At 43.1% G+C, this 19,694-nt stretch overlaps 1 protein-coding gene and 1 pseudogene across 1 annotated transcript in view; one reads left to right on the plus strand and one right to left on the minus strand.

Annotated features, from left to right (window-relative positions):
• Positions 1-19,694, plus strand: part of COG7 (component of oligomeric golgi complex 7) — a 68,322-nt gene that overhangs the window by 14,331 nt on the left and 34,297 nt on the right. Inside the window, exons 5-6 of the mRNA XM_036309494.1 lie at positions 8,748-8,830; positions 9,548-9,670. Coding sequence (XP_036165387.1) covers positions 8,748-8,830; positions 9,548-9,670 — 206 coding nt within the window. The remainder of the gene's footprint in view (positions 1-8,747; positions 8,831-9,547; positions 9,671-19,694) is intronic.
• LOC118657231 lies at positions 7,493-7,597 on the minus strand (annotated as a pseudogene).

Raw genomic sequence — 19,694 nt, forward strand, 5'->3', positions numbered from 1 at the left:
TTTTTTTCACAGTTGTTTGTTTTGCACAAAACATAATCTGTCCACTGCTCCTGCTTCCTTCACTCACAAGCCCTTCTGCTCTGGGTTTAATGTTCTTCTCATCCTGTTGCATTGAACTCTCCAACAACTGTCACCAGCAAACTTGGAGGCCTCATCCATTTATACTTCACTGTTTCTCATTGTCAACAAGTGTTAATATTTTTTGCTCCCTTCTTTCTGAAACGCTTCCCTCCCTGGCTCCTGAGAGGTAGTATTGATTTTGTTTATATGATGGTACATTTCCAGTGATTTAAATTAAGTCATGAGAAGATGCTATCTTGGGTTCTGTATGCTGTCTTAAATTTGTTTTAGGATGGTTGCATGTGATGAGACCAGGCTTCATTAGTTATTTTTTTGGAAATCTATAGCTAGCTAGTTAATATGAATATGCAGACCTGTGTATATATAAACTCTTATCATACATATAAACATTATAAAATTTTATTGTACTGAGTTTGACCATATACTTTATTATTAAACTAGGACCCTTTTAGAGGAAAAGGGAGTGCTTTCAATCATGAAGCTGGGACAGCAGTTGTGAACTGTCACCCCTGTTCCCATATAGAACCCTTGAGAATGATCCTGTGGCTAGTTGAGTTATCCGTGTGGGTGAGAGCAGCTTAATAACCTCTCTGTGCCAAACAACTATGCTGTCCTCCCTCTGAAGATTTGCTAACGGGGAGCTTCGCAGTTCAGTCCCCCTGGTAGTCAGACCTGCAAAGGCCTGGCCTCCCTGCCCTGGTGGGGAAGCCACACCTAAATGGAACTCACAGTCAGCCCTCAATACTACTGTGCTAGCTAGTCACAAAAATTATTGTAACATTTTATAAATGCCTTTTTAATAGATGCTTTTAATAAAAGATTGAATGTATTATTTTTATTTTCTCTGACCTACTAAAATGGCAAATCACATTAATCGCATTTCTCATTGTTGCATTATTCTGCAATTCAACAAGCTCCACTTGCCCATGGTGGGTGTGTGCATGTGTGTGTTCATGTCCTACTGGATGTTTGCTGACATTTTACTTAGAATTTTTTTGTTGAGATCACATAAGTGAATATTTTGTCAGGTTGTAGTACCATGATTCTGATTCTGTTGGCCTCATGGAAAACATTGGGAAGCTTTTCTTCTTTCTTCTTTTTCTTTTTAATCCTCATTTGAGAATATTTTTCCATTGATTTTTTTTTTTTAAGAGAGAGTAGAAGGAAGGGGGAGAGGCAGAGAGAGAGAAACTTCGATGTGAGAGAGACACATTCATTGGTTGCCTCCTGCACACACCCTGACCAAGGCTGGGTCGAACCTGCAACCGAGGTACATGCTCTTGACAGGAATCGAACCTGGGACCCTTCAGTCTGCAGGCCATTGTTCTTTCCACTTCTCTTTTAGGATTTAAGTAGTATTTTTATCAATATTGTTATGACCCCTTGAGTACTTTTTGTCTGCAGTTCCACTTGCATATGAATATTATGCCTTCTGTCTATTCTTATGCCAGCACCACACTGTTTTGATTATTGTGGCTTTGTAGTAAGTTTATTTTTATTTTATTTTAGAGAGGAAGGGAAGGAGAAATAGAGAAACATCAATGTGAGAGAGAAACGTTGATCAGTTGCCCCCTGCACATGTCCCAACCAGAAATCAAACCCAAAACCTGGGCATGTGCCCTGACTGGGAATTGAACCCGCCACCTTTTGGTGTATTGGACAGTGCTCCAGCCAGCTGAGCCACAGGGGCCAGGGCGGTTAGTTTTGAAATGAAGTGTGAGATCACCAGTGTGGATGAGCACTGGGGTACCCAGTGATACCGCGCGGCACAGGTCTTCTTCCCACACCTTGCCGTGACCTCCCTCCACTCCCTGTCTCCACTCCTTTCCAGCGTGCTGCTTCGTGCTTATGTTCAGAGCTCTCCCAGCAGTTCCACTCCTCTTGAACCAAAATGATTGCATTGCATTCTTTGAAGTTTGTAGTACAGGTATTTTCCTGGCTTTAACGTAGATGAAATGGTGTTGTGTTTCTTTTGGTGGTTAATTCTGCTCTCAGGAAACCCCCCCCCCCCCAAAAAAAAGAAGAAAAAAGTAATGTGCCCTTTAATCAGTCATCTTTCCTGGAGGCCAAGGTGCTGCTGCTTTTTCTCTTCTTTTTTTTCTTCTTAACGTTTTTATTGATTTCAGAGAGGAAGGGATAAGGAGAGAGAGAGACATCAGTGATGAGAGAGAATCATTGATTGTCTGGTCGCCTCCTGCACATTCCCTACTGGGGATCAAGCCCACAACCCAGGCATGTGCCCTGACCAGGAATCCAGCCATGACATTTTGGTTCACAGGTCGATGCTCAACCATACCAGCCGGGTAAAGTGCTTCTTTACCTAGCAGTTCTTAAAGGGAGAGCTCTAATAAATTTGTACATCCCCAACACATACCCTTTTCTGTTTGTCTCCCAGAGTGACAATCTCTGTAATAGACATGCCTACTTTGTTTTATACAACCAGTTGATAAGTTGAATCAACTTTCTGTGGCATAATTTTACATGTAATAGAAAGATGCATTTATTTATGCCATCTTATGAAAAGAATAAGCATTTAAAGGCAAATAGTAATTTCCTCACCCATGGATTCCTACTCATTAAAGCAGTGTCTACAGTATTGGCAGGTTTCCAGAGTTTAGCTGGATTGTCTCTGCAGTGGTTGCCATTACAGATTTTCCTTCTTAGCAGTTTATTGGGCTTCCTAGAGATGAAGGGGAGCAAAGCAGATGTAAAAGGTGGGTCAGCTCAGGTTTTTTTCTTCTTTTTAATTGAATCCTAAGACTGTGGCATCTATGCTTTGGCCAGAAGGGGGCAGTGTTGCTGCACATTGAGGGCCAGCAGGGACCAGCCTTCCGCTTTCCTGCTGTCATCCTGGAAGCAAGGGCTTTGTGTAGTCATTTCCTCTCTAGGAAGCATGTCAGAAATTACTTGACATTAGACCCATAACTTGACTCTTAGAGCCCTTTGCTACGTGTGGAATGCTGATGTTTACCACGCTATTTACTTACTCCTTAAGCCACCAAATCTGGGGGTTGAGTTTGCATTTTTTTTATGGTTCCCATGTGGTATCACAGTGAGAATTTTCAAAGAGCTAACTAACTGGTAACTCTTACTTCAACCTATTAATAATGTGAGGAACAGGGAATATCCAGATGAGTCAGGTAAGGTTTCTGCCCGTCAGGACAGCTTGGGCGAGGGTGAGGCCCGGAGAGAGTGCACAGATAGTTACAAGACGGAATGTGAAAGCCACCGAGGCCAGGACCAAGGAGAGGACGAAGGAAAACGGAGGACGCTTTTATGCAGGAGCTAGAATCTGTGCAGAACCTTGAAAGAGATGGATTTAAAAACATCTGAAAATACTTCTTATTATAAATGTCATGCGTATAGAGGTTATTGGAAATTTGAAAAATAGAGAAAAGAAGATTGAGCAGTAAACTCCCCATAGAGATGACTGTTAGTGTTTTCTTCCAGTTTCCCCCCTTTGTATACATATATCTTTCAAGGAATGTATATATATTGAGTATATACATTTTTAATTTTTTTTGCCTCCAGTTAGCATTATAGTATGAGTATTTTCTCCTGGGCGTAAGATTTTGATAGGTGAGGAGAAGCATTTGGCAGAGGGAACATGTTTGAATGGTACAGAAGTAGGAAAACGGTCTGTTTTGGGGAATAATAAACCGATTTTTGTGGAGTGACTGTTGGGAAGTGGTCATTGATGAGGCTGGAAAGGAAGGTTGGGACAGCATGTTTTGCTTGAGCAGATGAAGGAGCTTCTGTTCGGGGACTATTCATCGCTGTTAGCAGTGTATTAGTAAGTCTCCCGAGGAGTCTGGCTGAGAGGAAGCAGTGCTGATTGGAGATTGGACAGACCTAGCTTTAACTCTCTGGCCGCTGCATATGAACAGTGAGACCACAGTTCCCTCAGTCACACGAGTGGAATACAACTGGGAGGATTAAGGGAGACAGCAGGAGCTGCCCAGGGGAGACACTCAGGGATCATTCATTCCTCTGGGACCTCCTGTTTGGAGACTGGGGCTCTGAGAGTGGCCCAAAGGGGACAGTTTCTACGAGGCTAGTGAGGAACGCTTGGAGATTCTGCTTGAATGAGAGCTGCAGCAGTCCTAAAAGGCCTGCAGCTCAGCAGATTTAGCTAAACTACAGATTGGAAGTGCAGACCCACAAATGAGTTAATTGGCTTTGCTTTTTCTTGAGTTCAGCTAAATCCCCCCACCCCCCGCCCCCGGCCCCCTGTCAGCTACAATGTTGGAAAAGTCAAATCATACTGAAGGTCTTATAGGGGGAAAATAGCTCCTCATGTCCCACTTCCAATCCCAGGAGACCACCACTTTTGATTTCTAGAGCTCTAGTTTTCTGGTATTTCTCTTTGCATTTCTGCATAATAAATGTATTACTTTATTTCTTCATATAAGATCTGTTGACCCCATTGTTATAGCTAAGGATTTAGCTCTCATAGCTTTCCTCCCCCCCTTACCCATTCTCCTCCTATATCATCATTTTATTTATTTATTTAATTAAAAAAATATTTTTATTGCCCTGGCTGGTTTGGCTCAGTGGATAGAGCGTCAGCCTGCAGACTGAAGGGTCCCAGGTTAGATTCCAGGTCAGGGCACATGCCCGGGTTGTGGGCTTAATCCCCAGTAGGGGGCGTGCAGGAGGCAGCCCATCAATGATTCTCTCTCATTGTTGATATTTGTATCTCTCTCTCTCCCTCTCCCTTCCTCTCTGAAATTTTTGTACGCCCCATTCTGGGGATCGAGCCCTGACCAGGGATCGAACCGTGACCTCCTGATTCATAGATCAATGCTCAACCGCTGAGCCACGCCAGTGGGGCTATACCATCATTTTAAATCGAATTGAATAGTATTTATATTATCAATTTTATAAATAGTTCCTTTATTTTTAACTCCTTTTCTGTTCAGCTTCATGTTTATCCTGAAGTGTCTGATTGCCTTTTTATTCTTTCTCTTCCTTCTTACCATCCATAGTTCTTAATTTTTTCCAAACACTGTATCTTGGGAGTAAGGCATTCTTCTGAGTTTCCCCTTGTCCCAGAGACTTCCCTTCTGGAGCTCTCTCTTCGCTGGTCTGGACCAGCACAGCTCCTGGAATTCTTTGGTAGGTCTGAGATTAAAATCTTGTGCCTGTCAGTTGTCATTATGGACAAGTCATAGGTGTTAGAGGATGTCTCAGGAACCTTGGCCCTTCTGGTTGTGTGATCTTGACTAGCTTATTTATTCTGTTGGCAGTTTCTCCACCTTCTTGACTCGAGGGTTGCATGAAGTTAGTGAGGTTATGTAAAGGGAAAGCTTTGGAAGAAGTCCTGTGAGTGTACAAGTGGGCCTGGTAGCTTGTCCACAGCGAGTTTCTGTTCCTGTGACCTACTCCGCAGAGCTGTCTTGGACATTATCCTCACTTCTCTTTATATTTACTCACACACTCAAGCACACGCTCTGTTTGTCCAGGGCAGAGGAGCAGCGAGCAGGGAAGGGTGAAGGGCGGTTCTCTCAGGCACATGCTTCGGACCGGTTCCTGCGGGCTGTAGCTGGGAGCAAACAGGGTGACGTGCAGACTGATACAGTGGAGGAAGTACTTTAGGGAGCGGTTTCAGGGCATTTTTTTCTGTATATTTATTTCATTTAACAGGTAATTCTGACATCTCTCCTGCATGTGGGGCACTCTGAGAAGCACTTACGTTGAAATAGAATGTGAAATCATATGTGAAAGCAGCATAAATAAATTTGGGGGACTCTTATTTTTTAAAAATATATTTTTATTGATTTCAGAAAGGAAGGGAAAGGGAGAGAGAAGTAGAAAGATCAATGATGAGAGAGAATCACTGATCGGCTGCCTCCTGCATGTCCCCTACTGGGGATCAAGCCTACAGCTCGGGCTTGTGCCCTGGCTGGGAATTGAACTGGCGACCTCTTGGTGCATGGGAAGAGGCTCAACCAACTGAGCTGCACTGGCCAGGGCCCACAATGAATCTTGATGGCATTTCATGGACAGTCTTTTGCACCTCTGATCAATTACTTTAATCAGGAGGATTTGACGCCCTGGCTGGCCAGACCCTGTGCCCTTTATAGAGTCAGCTTCACTAGGAACATTTAAACGGAAAATGGGAGAATGAGAGGCAGATGCATGGTTCCTCAGAGAAGAACCTGAGTTCTTTTAGCAGAAAAGGGGCAGTAGAGGCAGTAGAGGCGGGGCTGCAAAAATAAGTTCACTTTAAGACCCCACAGTACCAGCAGGTGGCTCTGCACCAGCAGGTGCCCAGCAGTTATTCTGAATTGAATTAGAGGCATTTGCAGGAGCCTAGAGTCCTTATAATCGCCAGTGTTTGTTTCCTATTTCTGTTGTTTGAACAGGAACTTCCCCCAGTTTCACTAATGTGTCTGTTTAATTTAAATGCACTAGTCTTGAAAAACTTGAATTCCTCTGTAAGGGCTGAAGATCCATGTATTATTACTTTTAAGTTTCACAGTGGTTTACTAAATGGGTTTGTTATATAGCCCAATTTTGCTTTATTACTAGTTTTAAGAAATAATAAATTCTGCTGCGTTGGGTAGAGATTGTAAAGTTGTGATTATATTTAGACTAGTAAACACTAGAAGTTTTTTTCTGAAAACATTCTGTGAATATACACCAAAATGTTGCCAGTGTTTAACAGAGTGTGATAGGATTATAGGCAGTTTTTTCTTCTTCTGTTTTCTGTTTCCAATATGCTGTAATACTGCTGACGTAAGCTAGGTGCTGTCCTCAAGCCAGTCCTGAGCTGTATCGCCTAAGGGCCTGTTCCTTGGGGCCCCTTCCAGTTGCCAACGCTGTTCACTCGGCAGTTGTGCTTCCCTGTACTCAGAAGTGATGCACTTCAAATCTGGTGACAGGAATCTGGGTGACAGAGGACTGATGGTGCTATTTTTTTAGGTGCCGATGCTGTGCCTGGTGATGCCTAACATCTAACCTTCACAACAACCCTGTTGTAAACTGTTTAGGCTAACTGGGACACACAGCTTTACCTCATGCTTGGCACGTATGCAAATGAGCAGTTGGCCCTAAATGGTAGTTTCTGTAAAAAGGTTACGTCTACACTTTAGCCACATGAGTTACGTTCCCACAACTCAAGACCGAAGCCCTTACACCCTTAAAGGCCATAGCCCATTTCTCTGTCCCTTTTCTACCACCATCCACACCACGACTAACAACCTGCATCTCACTGACCACTAAGGAAAGAGGAGAGCTGGAACTTGAAGGGCAGGCACAGGAAATGCGCGGGGCACTAGCAGAGCCTGCAAGGTCCCCGGCTTCTCCCTGGCAGGTCAGCCTTAGCTTAAGGACTGGGTCGTCACAACCCCTCCAACTCTCCCCCCACAACAACCCCTCCAAAAACCTGCCCCGGCAGCTCAGTGCTGCATTTGGCCCGAAGACCTGGGAGGAAGCAGTTATTCGCAAGCACGGGCTCTGGTGCTGCAGCCTGACCCCAGCGCCGCTGTGCAGTGCGGCTCAAAGGCAGCGCGTTTACTAGTACTGCCTACCATGGACTGTGTGAGCCCCTAGAAACAGTGAAATAAGACAGGGAGGCCCCGGTCCTGTGGAGCTTATATTTCTTTCTTTTTTTAAATCCATCACCCGAGGATATTTTTCCATTGATTTTTAGAGAGAGTGGAAAAGAGAGGGAAAGACAGAGAGAAATATCGATGTAAGAGAAGCGCATCAATTGGTTGCCTCCTGCACAAACCCTGACCAGTCAGGGAGGAGCCTGCAACCGAGGTATGTGCTCTTCACCGGAATCGAACCCAGGACCTTCAGTCTGCAGGCCAACGCTCTATCCATTGAGCCAAACTGGCTAGGGCTGGAGCGTATATTTCCAGGAAAGACCATAAACTATTATACAAGTAACTAAATAGAATAACATAGATTGTGATTAGTTTTATGGAGGGGAAGATGTGATAGGGAGTCGCAGCAATAATCCAGCCTAGGTCGGCTGATTGGGAAAGGCCCTTCTGATGAGGCGCAGGCCACACAGGGAGCCAGAGGGTCCTCCGACTTAGGAAGTGTGAAGGCCGGGTCTGCCCGTGTCATGTGAGTATTAGATGGGGCCGTGTAGGTCGGGGCTGGAGGAGGGTGCTCACGTGGGCTAGCAGTTGACTTGCCAGCTGCTGACGCTCTTTGGGCTGCAGTGTTCGCCGGGCACGGGGTTGGTTGACGGTTGTTTCAGATCCCGTTGAGGCTGATATGTTATGATTCAGCCTCGGAGCCAGGCAGGCGAGTTGCTTAAAGCACAGAATTGTTGGGGGCTCTCACCCTTCCTCGCACAACTCTGAGCGGCAGTTCCTTCAGTGTTACAGCCTAAGCCCCACCCGTGATCCTAATTCTTTTTTCTAGTCCCATGTAACGATTACTTGGCCGATGTATAGTCTTAGCTGTATTAATGGTGCTTATTGATGCATTATTCTGAACAGGCATGTCCCACTGAGACATGGTCTGCCCCTAACTTTGCTTATGTGTCACATTTATGATCTCCACGCGTGAGTTACGCCATTGCCTAGGTAGGAATTTCTGAATACTAGCTCATGTGTCCATCCACATTTATTTTCGTAAATTCTTTCTCTGGCTGCAACAGAAAACCTGATAACAGCATTTGCACGTTTTATGTTCTCCTTTAGAGCAATCCAAAGTGTTTGTGAAGGTGTTTACTGAAATTGACCGGATGCCCCAACTCCTTGCATACTACTACAAGTGTCACAAGGTGAGGAGCTGTGCGGGCCATGCTTGTGGAATCCTAGTTTTCCTGCTCACAGGTAAAAATTGCCTCCTGCTCTGACCTTTGTCCTTTCATTAGCCAGCAGGGGGTGCTCTGGGTCCAGCCTGGGGATTCAGTCAATTGCCAGTTGGAAAATGAATCATCAGTTTTGGTCCCATATTTATTTACAGCTGGATTTCATTTATAGGCTGAAAAGTTGTTTTTTTTTTCCTCTAAGAGAGATTAAGCTTTATTATGCCCTCAGCCAGCTATGAGAATTTCATAGATTTCCTTAGGGTGGTTGAGGTCAGGTTCCTGAAAAACTTGACAGTGTCCTGGGCTAACCTGATTTCTTTCAGGTCCGATGCTCATGTGTCATTTAAGCAGTAGTGTTAGAACTTGAAGCTAAACCCCCCCCCACCGCCCCCTCTTCTGAGGTCCCTTCAGAAGGGTGGAGGCCTGCTGAGGGAAGTACATTGGCCTGCTTTTGGAGCAAGATAAAAGGAGAAGGGATCACTTAGAGGGCACAGATTCGGTTTGGATTGATGATCAGAGCAGGTAACGCTAAGGGGCTTTTCCTGTCTTTGGAGGTGCACGGCCGTCCGTGGGGCCGTGCTCAGGAGAGGAGGCAGCAGTGCATTGCTTGCCATGGCGGGGACAGGGCGGCTTAGGGGCAGCATGTGCTGGTGTACCCAGCGGGGCCCCTTTGTTCTGCCTGTGCAGGCGCAGCTTGGAGCAGCTTGGCAAGAGCTGTGCCAGAGCGACCTCCCCCTGGAGCGGCAGCTCACCGGACTCTACGACGTCTTACTCGGAGCTTGGCACACGCAAACCCAGTGGGCTACGCAGGTAACAGCTCACTGGGGCTCTGGGGAGAACAAAGCCTTGGTGACAGGAGACAGGCGTCTGCTCTGGGAGCGGCCTCTCAACTGCAGCGCACCCCTGAAGAGCCTCCCTGCTTGCTGCCGGCAGGGAAGGGGTTAAAGATAAGCTTCCAATCCCAAGGCAGTAAAACCTCCCGATCTGTGAAAGCTCTTATCATCGTTCTTGTCTGTATCTTAAGTAGAATCTAATGTGGCAGTGCTGGTTGTAGTTCACAGGGGAGCCTGGAATTCCTGGGGCCATTATCTCTGATCAGAAAGCAGGCGGCTCTTGGTCAGGTGCTGTTTGTGAGAACAAGATCAAGATCATTTTTATCTTAACTTTGGATAAAATTTTCCTGGGCTATAGTTAGTTTCTCTTGTTCTCACAATACCTTGCGAGTTAGCAGAAGAATGTGGTTTCACAGGCACCCTCTGACTTGGGTCAGCGGCGAGGCTGGGCAACTTATGTGAAGCGGAACCTTTTCATCATTTCTTTCCAAAAATTTCTAGCCGTAAAGGGTGTGAATTATTGTCCCCTTGTCTTTTTATTGATTGGTGGATTTTATTTATTTATTTTAGAGAGGAAAGAAGGGAGAGAGAGATTGATTTGCTGTTCCACTTAGTGATGCAGTCATTGGTTGATTCTTGTATGTTCCCCGCCCTGGGATGGAACCACAATGTTGGCCCATCGGGATGATGCTCTAACGAACTGAGCTACCTCGTCTCAATGCCAGGAGGCCCCCGGGTCCTCCTTTAGAAGGGAAAAGGCTGCCTGACTTCGGAGTGGCGACTGGCTGGTCTGTTTATGGTGGGACTTACATGTTTTTACAAACAAGCTGTGAACCCTCTTCAGATGTCTGTCAGTCATTTGCTGGGCGAATTCAGCTGCAGTCGGACATGCAGGGCGACGTGCAAGGTGGGGAGGCCACTCTTCTCCATCCTCTCTTCTTCCTCCTCTGATCAGCCCAAGTCAGACTCACAAAGAAAACTGGAAAACAGCGTCCTGCAGCAGTTTCAGTGTTTGTGAGCCCTTAGTTCTCACTGGCCCTGTCCACCGTGCCCTTGCCTCTTCTGCTGATAGCACGGGATGGAGACAGGCCTTGTCCATGTGTACAGATGCTCTTCACCATCTAAGAACAAGGATCTAGACTCCCCAGACTGTGTTCAGGCCTCATCCACAATTTTATATCCTCAGTAAGGATTAACAACAAGAATAACAACAAAAAATACTTAAAAAAATTAAAAAAAGCGTTTATGCTAGGTCGTACTTTGGGCCTGTGACCCATTTTCCTTTCAGGATATAAGCATGGGAGGTGGTTGTCCTCTTCTGAAGTTCAGTCTAGTGCAAAAGGCACCAAGGGTGCTGGGGTGACAGCATCTCCTTCAGATATTTTCCCTCGTATTTTACTATGAAAACTTCCAACATATAACAACTGGAAATCATTGTACAGTGAGCACCCGTGTACCCACCTCCCAGGCCCCACAGTGAACATCTTATTGTATTAGCTTTATCACAGGTCTAGGCATCTGTCCATGTGTCTGTCCTGTCATTGACCCGTCTTATATTTTTTATTGATTTCAAAGTAAGTTGCAAACATCATTCACTTCAGAACATACATTTTTTTCTTTACATCTTTATTACTGAAAGTATTTCATATTCCCCTTTTTTCTTAAAAATATTTTTATTGATTTCAGAAAGGAAGGGAGAGGGAGAGAGTATCGAAGCATCAGTGATGAGAGAGAACTACTGATTGGATGCCTCCCACACGCCCCCCACTGGGGATCGAGCCCGTAACCCGGGCATGTGCCCCTGACCAGAATTGAACCCAGAACCCTTCAGTCTTCAGGCCACTACTGCATCCACTGAGCCAGACCAGCCAGGGCAGTCTCCTTTTTTCCCCCATTGACCCCTCTTATTTAGCTCACCCTCGCCCCAGGCCTTCGCCATCTTCTTGTCAGTGTCCATGGGTTATGAATATATGCATACAAACAACATTCATATTTTTAACCATGGGTTATGAATATATGCATACAAACAACACTCATATTTTTAACTAGAGTTTAACATTTGTGTATTTTTTTTTATAAAATTGGGAAATGCAATAATCTTAAATATGCCATTCGAATGGTTTTGACAAATGCAGCTATCTGTGCAGCCTCATCCCTATTAAGATACAGAACATGAGACCATCACCTAGAAAGTTCCCTCATGCTCCGTCCTCGTCAGTCTGCACCACACCTGGGAAGGCATCCACTCTTCCAATGGCTTCAATCATAAATCAGTTTGCTTGTTTTAGAATTTGATACGAAGGAAGCCTTGCAGTGTGTCTTTTCGTAAGGCTTCTTTCAGTGCGGTTTTTGAGATTTATTTATGTGGTTGTGTGTATTAGTAGTTTGTTCCTTTTAAAATATATATATATTTTTATTGATTTCAGAGAGGAAGGGAGAGAGGGAGAGAGAGATAGAAACATCAATAATGGAGAATCATTGATTGGCTGCCTCCTGCACACTCCCTAGTGGGGATCGACCCCGCCACTCAGCATATTCCTTTGACTGGAATTGAACCCGGGATCCTTCAGTCTGCAGGCCAACGCTCTATCCACTGGGCCAAACCAGCTAGGGCACCACTTTAACCATTTTTAAGTGTACAGTTAAGTGGTTTTAAGTATATTCACAATGTTTACTATCACCATTATTTCCAGAACTTTTTTTATCATCTCAAATGGGAACAGTGTACTCATTAAGCAATAACTGTCCATTCCTCCCTCCCCCATCATCTGGTAACTACTAGTCTACTATTTCTGTAAATTTTCCTATTGTACATACCTCATGTCAATGGAATCATGCAATATTTGTTCCTTTGTCTGCCTTATTTCACTTAGCATATTTTCAGGCATCATCCATTTTGTAACATGTGTCAGAATGTCATCCTTTTTATGACTGAATAATATTCCATTGTATATACATATGTAACACATTTTGTTTATCCATCTATCTGATGAGAGACACTTGAATTGCTTCTACCTGTTGGCTATTGTAAACAATGCCTCTATGAACATTGGTGTACAAATACCTATTTGTGTTTCTGCTTTTTTTTTTTATTTTTTCAGTTTAATTTTATTTATTTTATTTTTCCCAACACAATTTGCTGGGGTCCAACCCCAGCAGGTCCAGGGGTCCCCAAAGGTGTGGACGGAGTCAGCGAAGAAGGAATGGCACGGAGACAGCGTTCAGTTGATCAGCAGCCTAGAAAGGATCTCTAGCCAAGTTCTGGTCAGGATCTCCAGTGAAGTTCTGGCGAGGATCTCTAGCCAGGTTCTGTGTCCATGTTCTCTTGCTAGGTTCTCCAGCCAGGTTCTCCAGGTTCTCCAGCCAGGTTCTGTGTCCAGGTTCTGTCCAGGTTCTCCAGCCAGGTTCTGTTCAGGTTCTCCAGCCAGGTTCAGTCACCAGGTTCTAGTCAGGTTCTCTTGCCATGTTCTATCCAGGTTCTGTAGCCAGGTTCTGTCTCTAGGTTCTTCAGCCAGGTTCTCTCGCTAGGTTCTGTCTCTAGGTTCTGTGGCCAGTTTCTGCCGGGAGCCGGTCCATGCTTGCTGTTTCAAGGGACCTGGCTGCTTTTTTTTTTTTTAAAGTATTTTTTGTTGTTGTTCTTGTTGTTAATCCTTACCTGAGGATATTTTCCCATTGATTTTTAGAGAGAGTGGAAGGGAGCAGGAGAGACACAGAGAGAAACATTGATGTGAGAGAGACATACCAACTAGTGCCTCCCGCATGTGCCCCGACCAGGGCCGGGGATTGAGCCTGCAACTGAGGTATGTGCCCCTGACTGGAATTGAACCTGGGACCCTCAGTCCACAGGCCGCTCTGTTCACTGCGCCAAACCCGCTAGGGCTGTGTCCCTGTTCTCAGTTCTTTTGGGTGTATACCTAGGACTGGAATTGTGGGGTCATACTGTAATTTTTTTACATTTGGGGAGCTGCCAACTGAGTACCTTTTTTATATTCCTACCAGCAATGCACAAGAGTTCTAATTTCTCTACATCCTTGCCATTACTTGTCTTTTTAAAAAAATTTTATGATAGCCATCCTAGTGGGTAATGTGGTATGTTATTTGTATTAGCTTATTTGGAGATGTGTCTTTTTTTAAAAAAATATTTTTATTGATTTTAGAGAGAAAGGGGGGGAGAGAGAGAGATAGAAACATCAATGATGACAGAGTATCACTGATAGCTGCCTTCTGCATGCCCCACACTGACGATTGAGCCTGCAATCCCGGTATGTGCCCTGACCGGGAATAGAAGAACTGTGACCTTCTGGTTCATAGGTTGACACTCAATCACTGAGCCATGCCAGCCGGGCTGGAGATATGTTATTTAAAGTATTTTGCCCATTTTTGAGTTGGGTTGTTTGTTTGAATGTTACTGAATTGTAGGAGTTCCTTATATACACCCCTTATCAGATACATGATTTGAAAATATTTTTTCCCCATTCTATGGGTTGTCATTTTATTCTTTGATAGTATCTTTTTTAAAATTTTTTTTAGAGAGAGAGGAAAATGGACAGAAGATAGAGAGAGAGAAAGAGAAACATTGATTTGTTGTTCCACCCACTTACGTATTCACTGGTTGATTCTTGTATGTGCCCTGACCAGGGATCAAACCCACAGCCTTGGCATATCGGGAAGACACTCCAACCAACTGAGCAACCTGGCCAGGACTTGATAGTGTCTTTTGATGCACAAAATTTTTAAAATTTTGATTTTGTACAATTTATTTTTTCTTTTGTTATCTATGCTTTTGATGTCATATTTAATAAACTATTGCTAAATCCAAGGACATAAGAATTTTTTTCTATGTTTTCTTTTATAGTTCTGCTCAATGTTATGAGTTAATTTTTTTTACAGTGTTAGATAAGAATCCAAAATCTTTCATTTGCATGTGTATATACAGTTTTCTGAGCACCATTTTTATTTATTTATTTTATTGATTTCAGAGAGGAAAGGAGAGAGATAGAGAGATAGAAACATCAATGATGAGAGAGAATCATTGATCGGCTGCCTCCTGCACGCCCCCCATAAGGGGGGATTGAGCCCATAACCTGGGCATGTGCCCTTGGCCAGAATCAAACATGGAATCCTTTAGTCCGCAAGCTGACGCTCTATCCACTGAGCAAAACCAGCTCGGGCTGAGCACCATTTGTTGATATGCTTGTCCTTTCCCCTATTGAATGGTTTTGGCACCTACTAGTATGTTAAACATAATTTGACCACTTATATGAAAGTTTATTTCTGGGCTCTCTATTCTCTCTATTGGTTTATATGTTTTTTCTTTTCTTTCTTTCTTTTTTTTTTTTGCAGTGTAAGTGTATTACTTAGATAAATGGAGATAAGTAGCAAAAATTTATTTATTTATTTATTTTTAATTAAATCTTTATTGTTCAGATTATTACATTTGTTCCTCTTTTTTCCCCCCATAACTCCCCTCCTCCCAGTTCCTGCCCCACCCTCCGCCCTCACTCCCCACCCACTGTCCTCATCCATAGGTGCACGATTTTTGTCCAGTCTCTTCCCGCATCTCCCACACCCCTTTCTCCCCCAAGAATAGTCAGTCCATTCCCTTTCTATGTCCCTGATTCTATTATGATCACCAGATTATTTATTCACTTGATTCTTAGCTTCACTTGTTGATAGATGCATGTTTGTTGTTCATAATTTGTATCTTTACCTTTTTCTTCTTCTTCCTCTTCTTAAAGGATACCTTTCAGCATTTCATATAATCCTGGTTTGGTGGTGATGAACTCCTTTAGCTTTTCCTTATCCGTGAAGCTCTTTATCTGACCTTCAGTTCTGAATGATAGCTTTTCTGGATAAAGTAATCTTGGTTGTAGGTTCTTGCTATTCATCACTTTGAGTATTTCTTGCCATTCCCTTCTGGCCTGCAAAGTTTCTGTTGAGAAATCAGCTGACAGTCGTATGGGTATTCCCTTGTAGGTAACTGAGTTTCTTTCTCTTGCTGCTTTTAAGATTCTCTCTTTGTCTTTTGCTCTTGGCATTTTAATTATGATGTGTCTTGGTGTGGTCCTCTTTGGATTCCTTTTGTTTGGGGTTCTCTGTGCTTCCTGGACCTGTAAGTCTATTTCTTTCACCAGGTGGGGGAAGTTTTCTGTCATTATTTCTTCAAATAGGTTTTCAATATCTTGGTCTCTCTCATCTTCTGGCACCCCTATAATTCTGATGTTGGTACGCTTGAAGTTGTCCCAGAGGCTCCTTGCACTATCTTCGTATTTTCGGATTCTTTTTTCATTTTGCTTTTCCGGTTGGGTGTTTTTTGCTTCTTCGCATTTCAAATCTTTGCCTTGATTCTTGCACTCCTCTGGTCTGCTGTTGGGAGTCTGTATAGTATTCGTTATTTCAGTCCGTGTATGCTTAATTTCTAGTTGGTTCTTTATCATAACATCGAGGGTCTCATTAGATTTCTTGAGGATCTCACTACATTTATCAGCTGCTTCTAGACAGTTCTTAAGAGACCTTAAAAGTGTGGTTCTGAACTCAATATCCTCCATTGACAGTTTTGTCCTGTTTCTTCGTCTCCGCATTTTTTATGCTTTCTTGGTGCACCCCTAGTGGTCTTTGTGCGCAGTCTTGTTGTAGTTAAGCCTTGATTGTTGTCGGCAATACTGGGGGGATTTGACCTCCAGGCCAACTGGCTATCAGAGTCCGCTGTGTCTCTATATGTTTTTTCTTAAGCCAGCACCACACTGTTTTGATTATTGGAGCTTTGTAGTAAGTTTTGAAATTGGAAAGTAGGAGACGGCTAACGTTCTTTTTCAAGATTGTTTTGGCTGTTTGGCACCCCCTGAAATTCCATATGAATTTTAGGATCGGCTTTTCCTTTTCTCCATAAAATATCATTGGGATTTTGAAGGAGTTGCATTGAATCTGTAGATCGCTTTGGTAGTTATTACCATCTTAACAATATTAAGCCTTCCAATTTATGAACATGGAATGTTTGCCATTTTGTTTGTGTGTTCTTTAATTTCTTTCAGCAGTGTTTTGTTGTTTTCGGTGTACAAGTCTTTCAGCTCCTTGATTGTGTTTATTTTTAAATATTTTATTCTTCTTGATGCTATTGTAAATGGAATTGTTTTCTTAATTTTTTCAGATTGTTCACTGTTAGTGTATAGAAACAACGGATTTTTTTTAAATTAAAATATTTTTTTTAATTTTTGAGTATGATGTTAGCTGGGGTGTTTTCATAAATTGTCTTTATCATGTTATGGAAGTTTCTTTCTATTACTAGTTTATTGAATTTTTATTATGCTTTTCTTGCATAAATTGAGATGATCATGTATTTTTCCCTTTATTCTGTAAATGTGCGACATTACATCGTGTATATTACATTTGTGTATATTGAACCATCCTTGCATTCTGGAGATGAGTTTCACTTGGTCGTGGTGTATAATCTTTTTAATGTGCTGCTGAATTTGGTTTACATGTATCTTGTTTAGGATTTTTGTATTCATAAGGGATATTAGTATATAATTTCCTTTTCTTTTAGTCTCTGTCTGACTTTGGTATCAGGGCGATGCTGGCCTCTTAGAATGAGTTTAAAAGTGTTCTGTATTAGTTTGCTAGGGCTCCTATAACAAAGCACCACAGATCAGGTGGTTTAGGTTTAAACAGCAGGAATTCATCTTCTTACAGTTTTGGAGGCTAGAAGTTTAAGATGAAGATCTCAGCAGGGTTGGTTTCTTTATTCCTTTTAAAAATCTTTATTGTTGAAAGTATTCCGTAGGTACCCGTTTTCCCCCCCATTGACCCTTTCTAGCCCCACCCCAGGCCATCACCATCCTATTGTCTGTGTCCATGGGTTATGCATATATGCCTACAAGTTGTTTGGTTGGTCTCTTCCCACCCCCACCCCCTACCCTTCACCCCCCAACCCCTGCCTTCTCTTTGAGATTCAACAGTCTGTTCCATGCTTCTAAGTCCCTGGATCTGTTTTATTCAGCAGTTTATTTTGTTCATTAGATTCCACATATGAGTGAGATCATGCAATACTTGTCTTTCTCTGGCTGGTCTATTTCGCTTAGCATAATGCTCTCCAGGTCCCTCCATGCTGTCTCAAAGGGAGCTGGGTTGGTTTCTACTGAGGCCTCTCCTTGTCTTGCAGATGGCTGGTTCTCCCAGTGTCCTCACATGGTCGTCCCTCAGTGTGCCTGTGTCCCAATCTGCTCTCATAAGGATTAGGGCCCACCCAGATGACCTTATTTTACCTTAGTTGCCTCTTTATTGACTTATTTATTTATTTAAAAAAACCCCTCACTCAAGTATATTTTTCCATTGAATTTTAGAGTGGAAGAGAGAGGGAAAGACAGAGCGAAATACTGATGTGAGAGAAACACAGCGATTGGTTGCCTCCTGCACGAGCCCTGACCAGGCCCTGGGCTGGGGAGGAGCCTGCAACTGAGATATTTGCCCTTGACCAGAATCGAACCCGAGACCCTTCTATCTGCAGGCTGATGCTCTATCCACCGAGCCAAACTGGATAGGGCCTTAGTTGCCTCTTTAAAGTCTCTCTCTCCAAATGCGGTACATTCTGAGGTACTAGAAGGGGTTTGGATTTCCACGTATGAATTTTTTTTGGGGGGGTGGGGGCGGGCGTGGACACAATTCAGACCACAGCACGTCTCTTCCTCTTCAGTTTTTGGAAGAGTTTGAGAAGGATTCATGTTAATTCTTCCTTAATTGTTTGGTAGAAATTCATCAGTGAAGCCATCTGTTCTGGGTTTTTCTTTGTTGGGAGGTTTTTGATTATTGATTCAATCTCCTTACTAGTTATAGGTCTGTTCAGATTTTCTATTTCTTCTGAGTCAGTTTTGATAAATTTTATTTTTTAATTTGTCCATTTCATCTAAGTTAATTTGTTGGCATACAATTATTCATGATAATCTCTTATAATCCTTTTTATTTCTATAAAATTGGTAGTAATGTCCTCACTTCCATGTTTAATTTTATTAATTTGAGTCATCCCTCTCTTTTCTTCATCAATCTAGATAAAGATTTGTCCATTTAAATTTTTTCTAAGAACCGACTTCTAGTCTTATTGATTTTTAAATTGATTTTTCTATTCTTACATATATTTCTGTTCTAATCTTTATTATTTTTGTTCTTTTGCTATTGTTGAGGTTAGTTTCTTTTTTCTAGTTTCTTAATGTGTACAGTTAGGCTACCGATTTGAGACATTTCTTTTTTAATGTCTGTATCTACAGCTATAAATTTCCCTCTTAGCACTGCTTATGCTTATCCCCTAAGTTTTGCTATTTAGTGTTTTCATTTTCATTTATCTCAAGGTATTTTCTAATAAAAATTTTAATTTATTGATTTTGTAGTTATTAAACTCATACCTTACTTGGCCTAGGGCTGCATAAGAACAGTCATATATCTCGCTTCATGTTTGTGCATATTTAGTTATTTGTATATATGTAAAAGCCTAAGCGACCAGCCGATCGTTCTACCATCCGCCCGGTAGCTATGATGTACACTAACTACCGGGGGCAGACACTCAATGCAGGAGCTGCTGAGCTGTGGTGATTTGGCAGCTGCGGTTCTCGGGTGACTCACCCAGAACCAGAGAGGAGGGAGCCCAATTCCGGGGTGCGTCATCCGAGAACCACCCTCTCGCAATGAGGGACCCTTCCAGGGATGTCGGAGAGCCGGTTTTGGCCTGATTCCCACAGGCCAGGCCGAGGGATCCCGGATTCGTGCACGGGGCCTCTAGTGTGATGATAAAAAAGCATTTAATCAGCAGAGGTGGTCTGAAAGCATCCCCCTCTAAATTCACTGTGTATGTGATTAGTTTAGTCCAAGGTACCTGTCGTTCACAGAATGGGGTAAAGCTTCAATGAATAGATGAATCTATAATCTGAAAGGCTCTGGATACACTATTCCTGGTGGTCCTTCCCTTTACTGAAGATCTGTGTCAAGAGGAGAGGTGGCTGCGAGCTGGAAGGTCC

The sequence above is a fragment of the Myotis myotis genome, unplaced genomic scaffold (genome assembly GCF_014108235.1).
Source record: "Myotis myotis isolate mMyoMyo1 unplaced genomic scaffold, mMyoMyo1.p scaffold_m19_p_5, whole genome shotgun sequence".
In the NCBI taxonomy this organism is placed as follows: Eukaryota; Metazoa; Chordata; class Mammalia; order Chiroptera; family Vespertilionidae; genus Myotis; species Myotis myotis.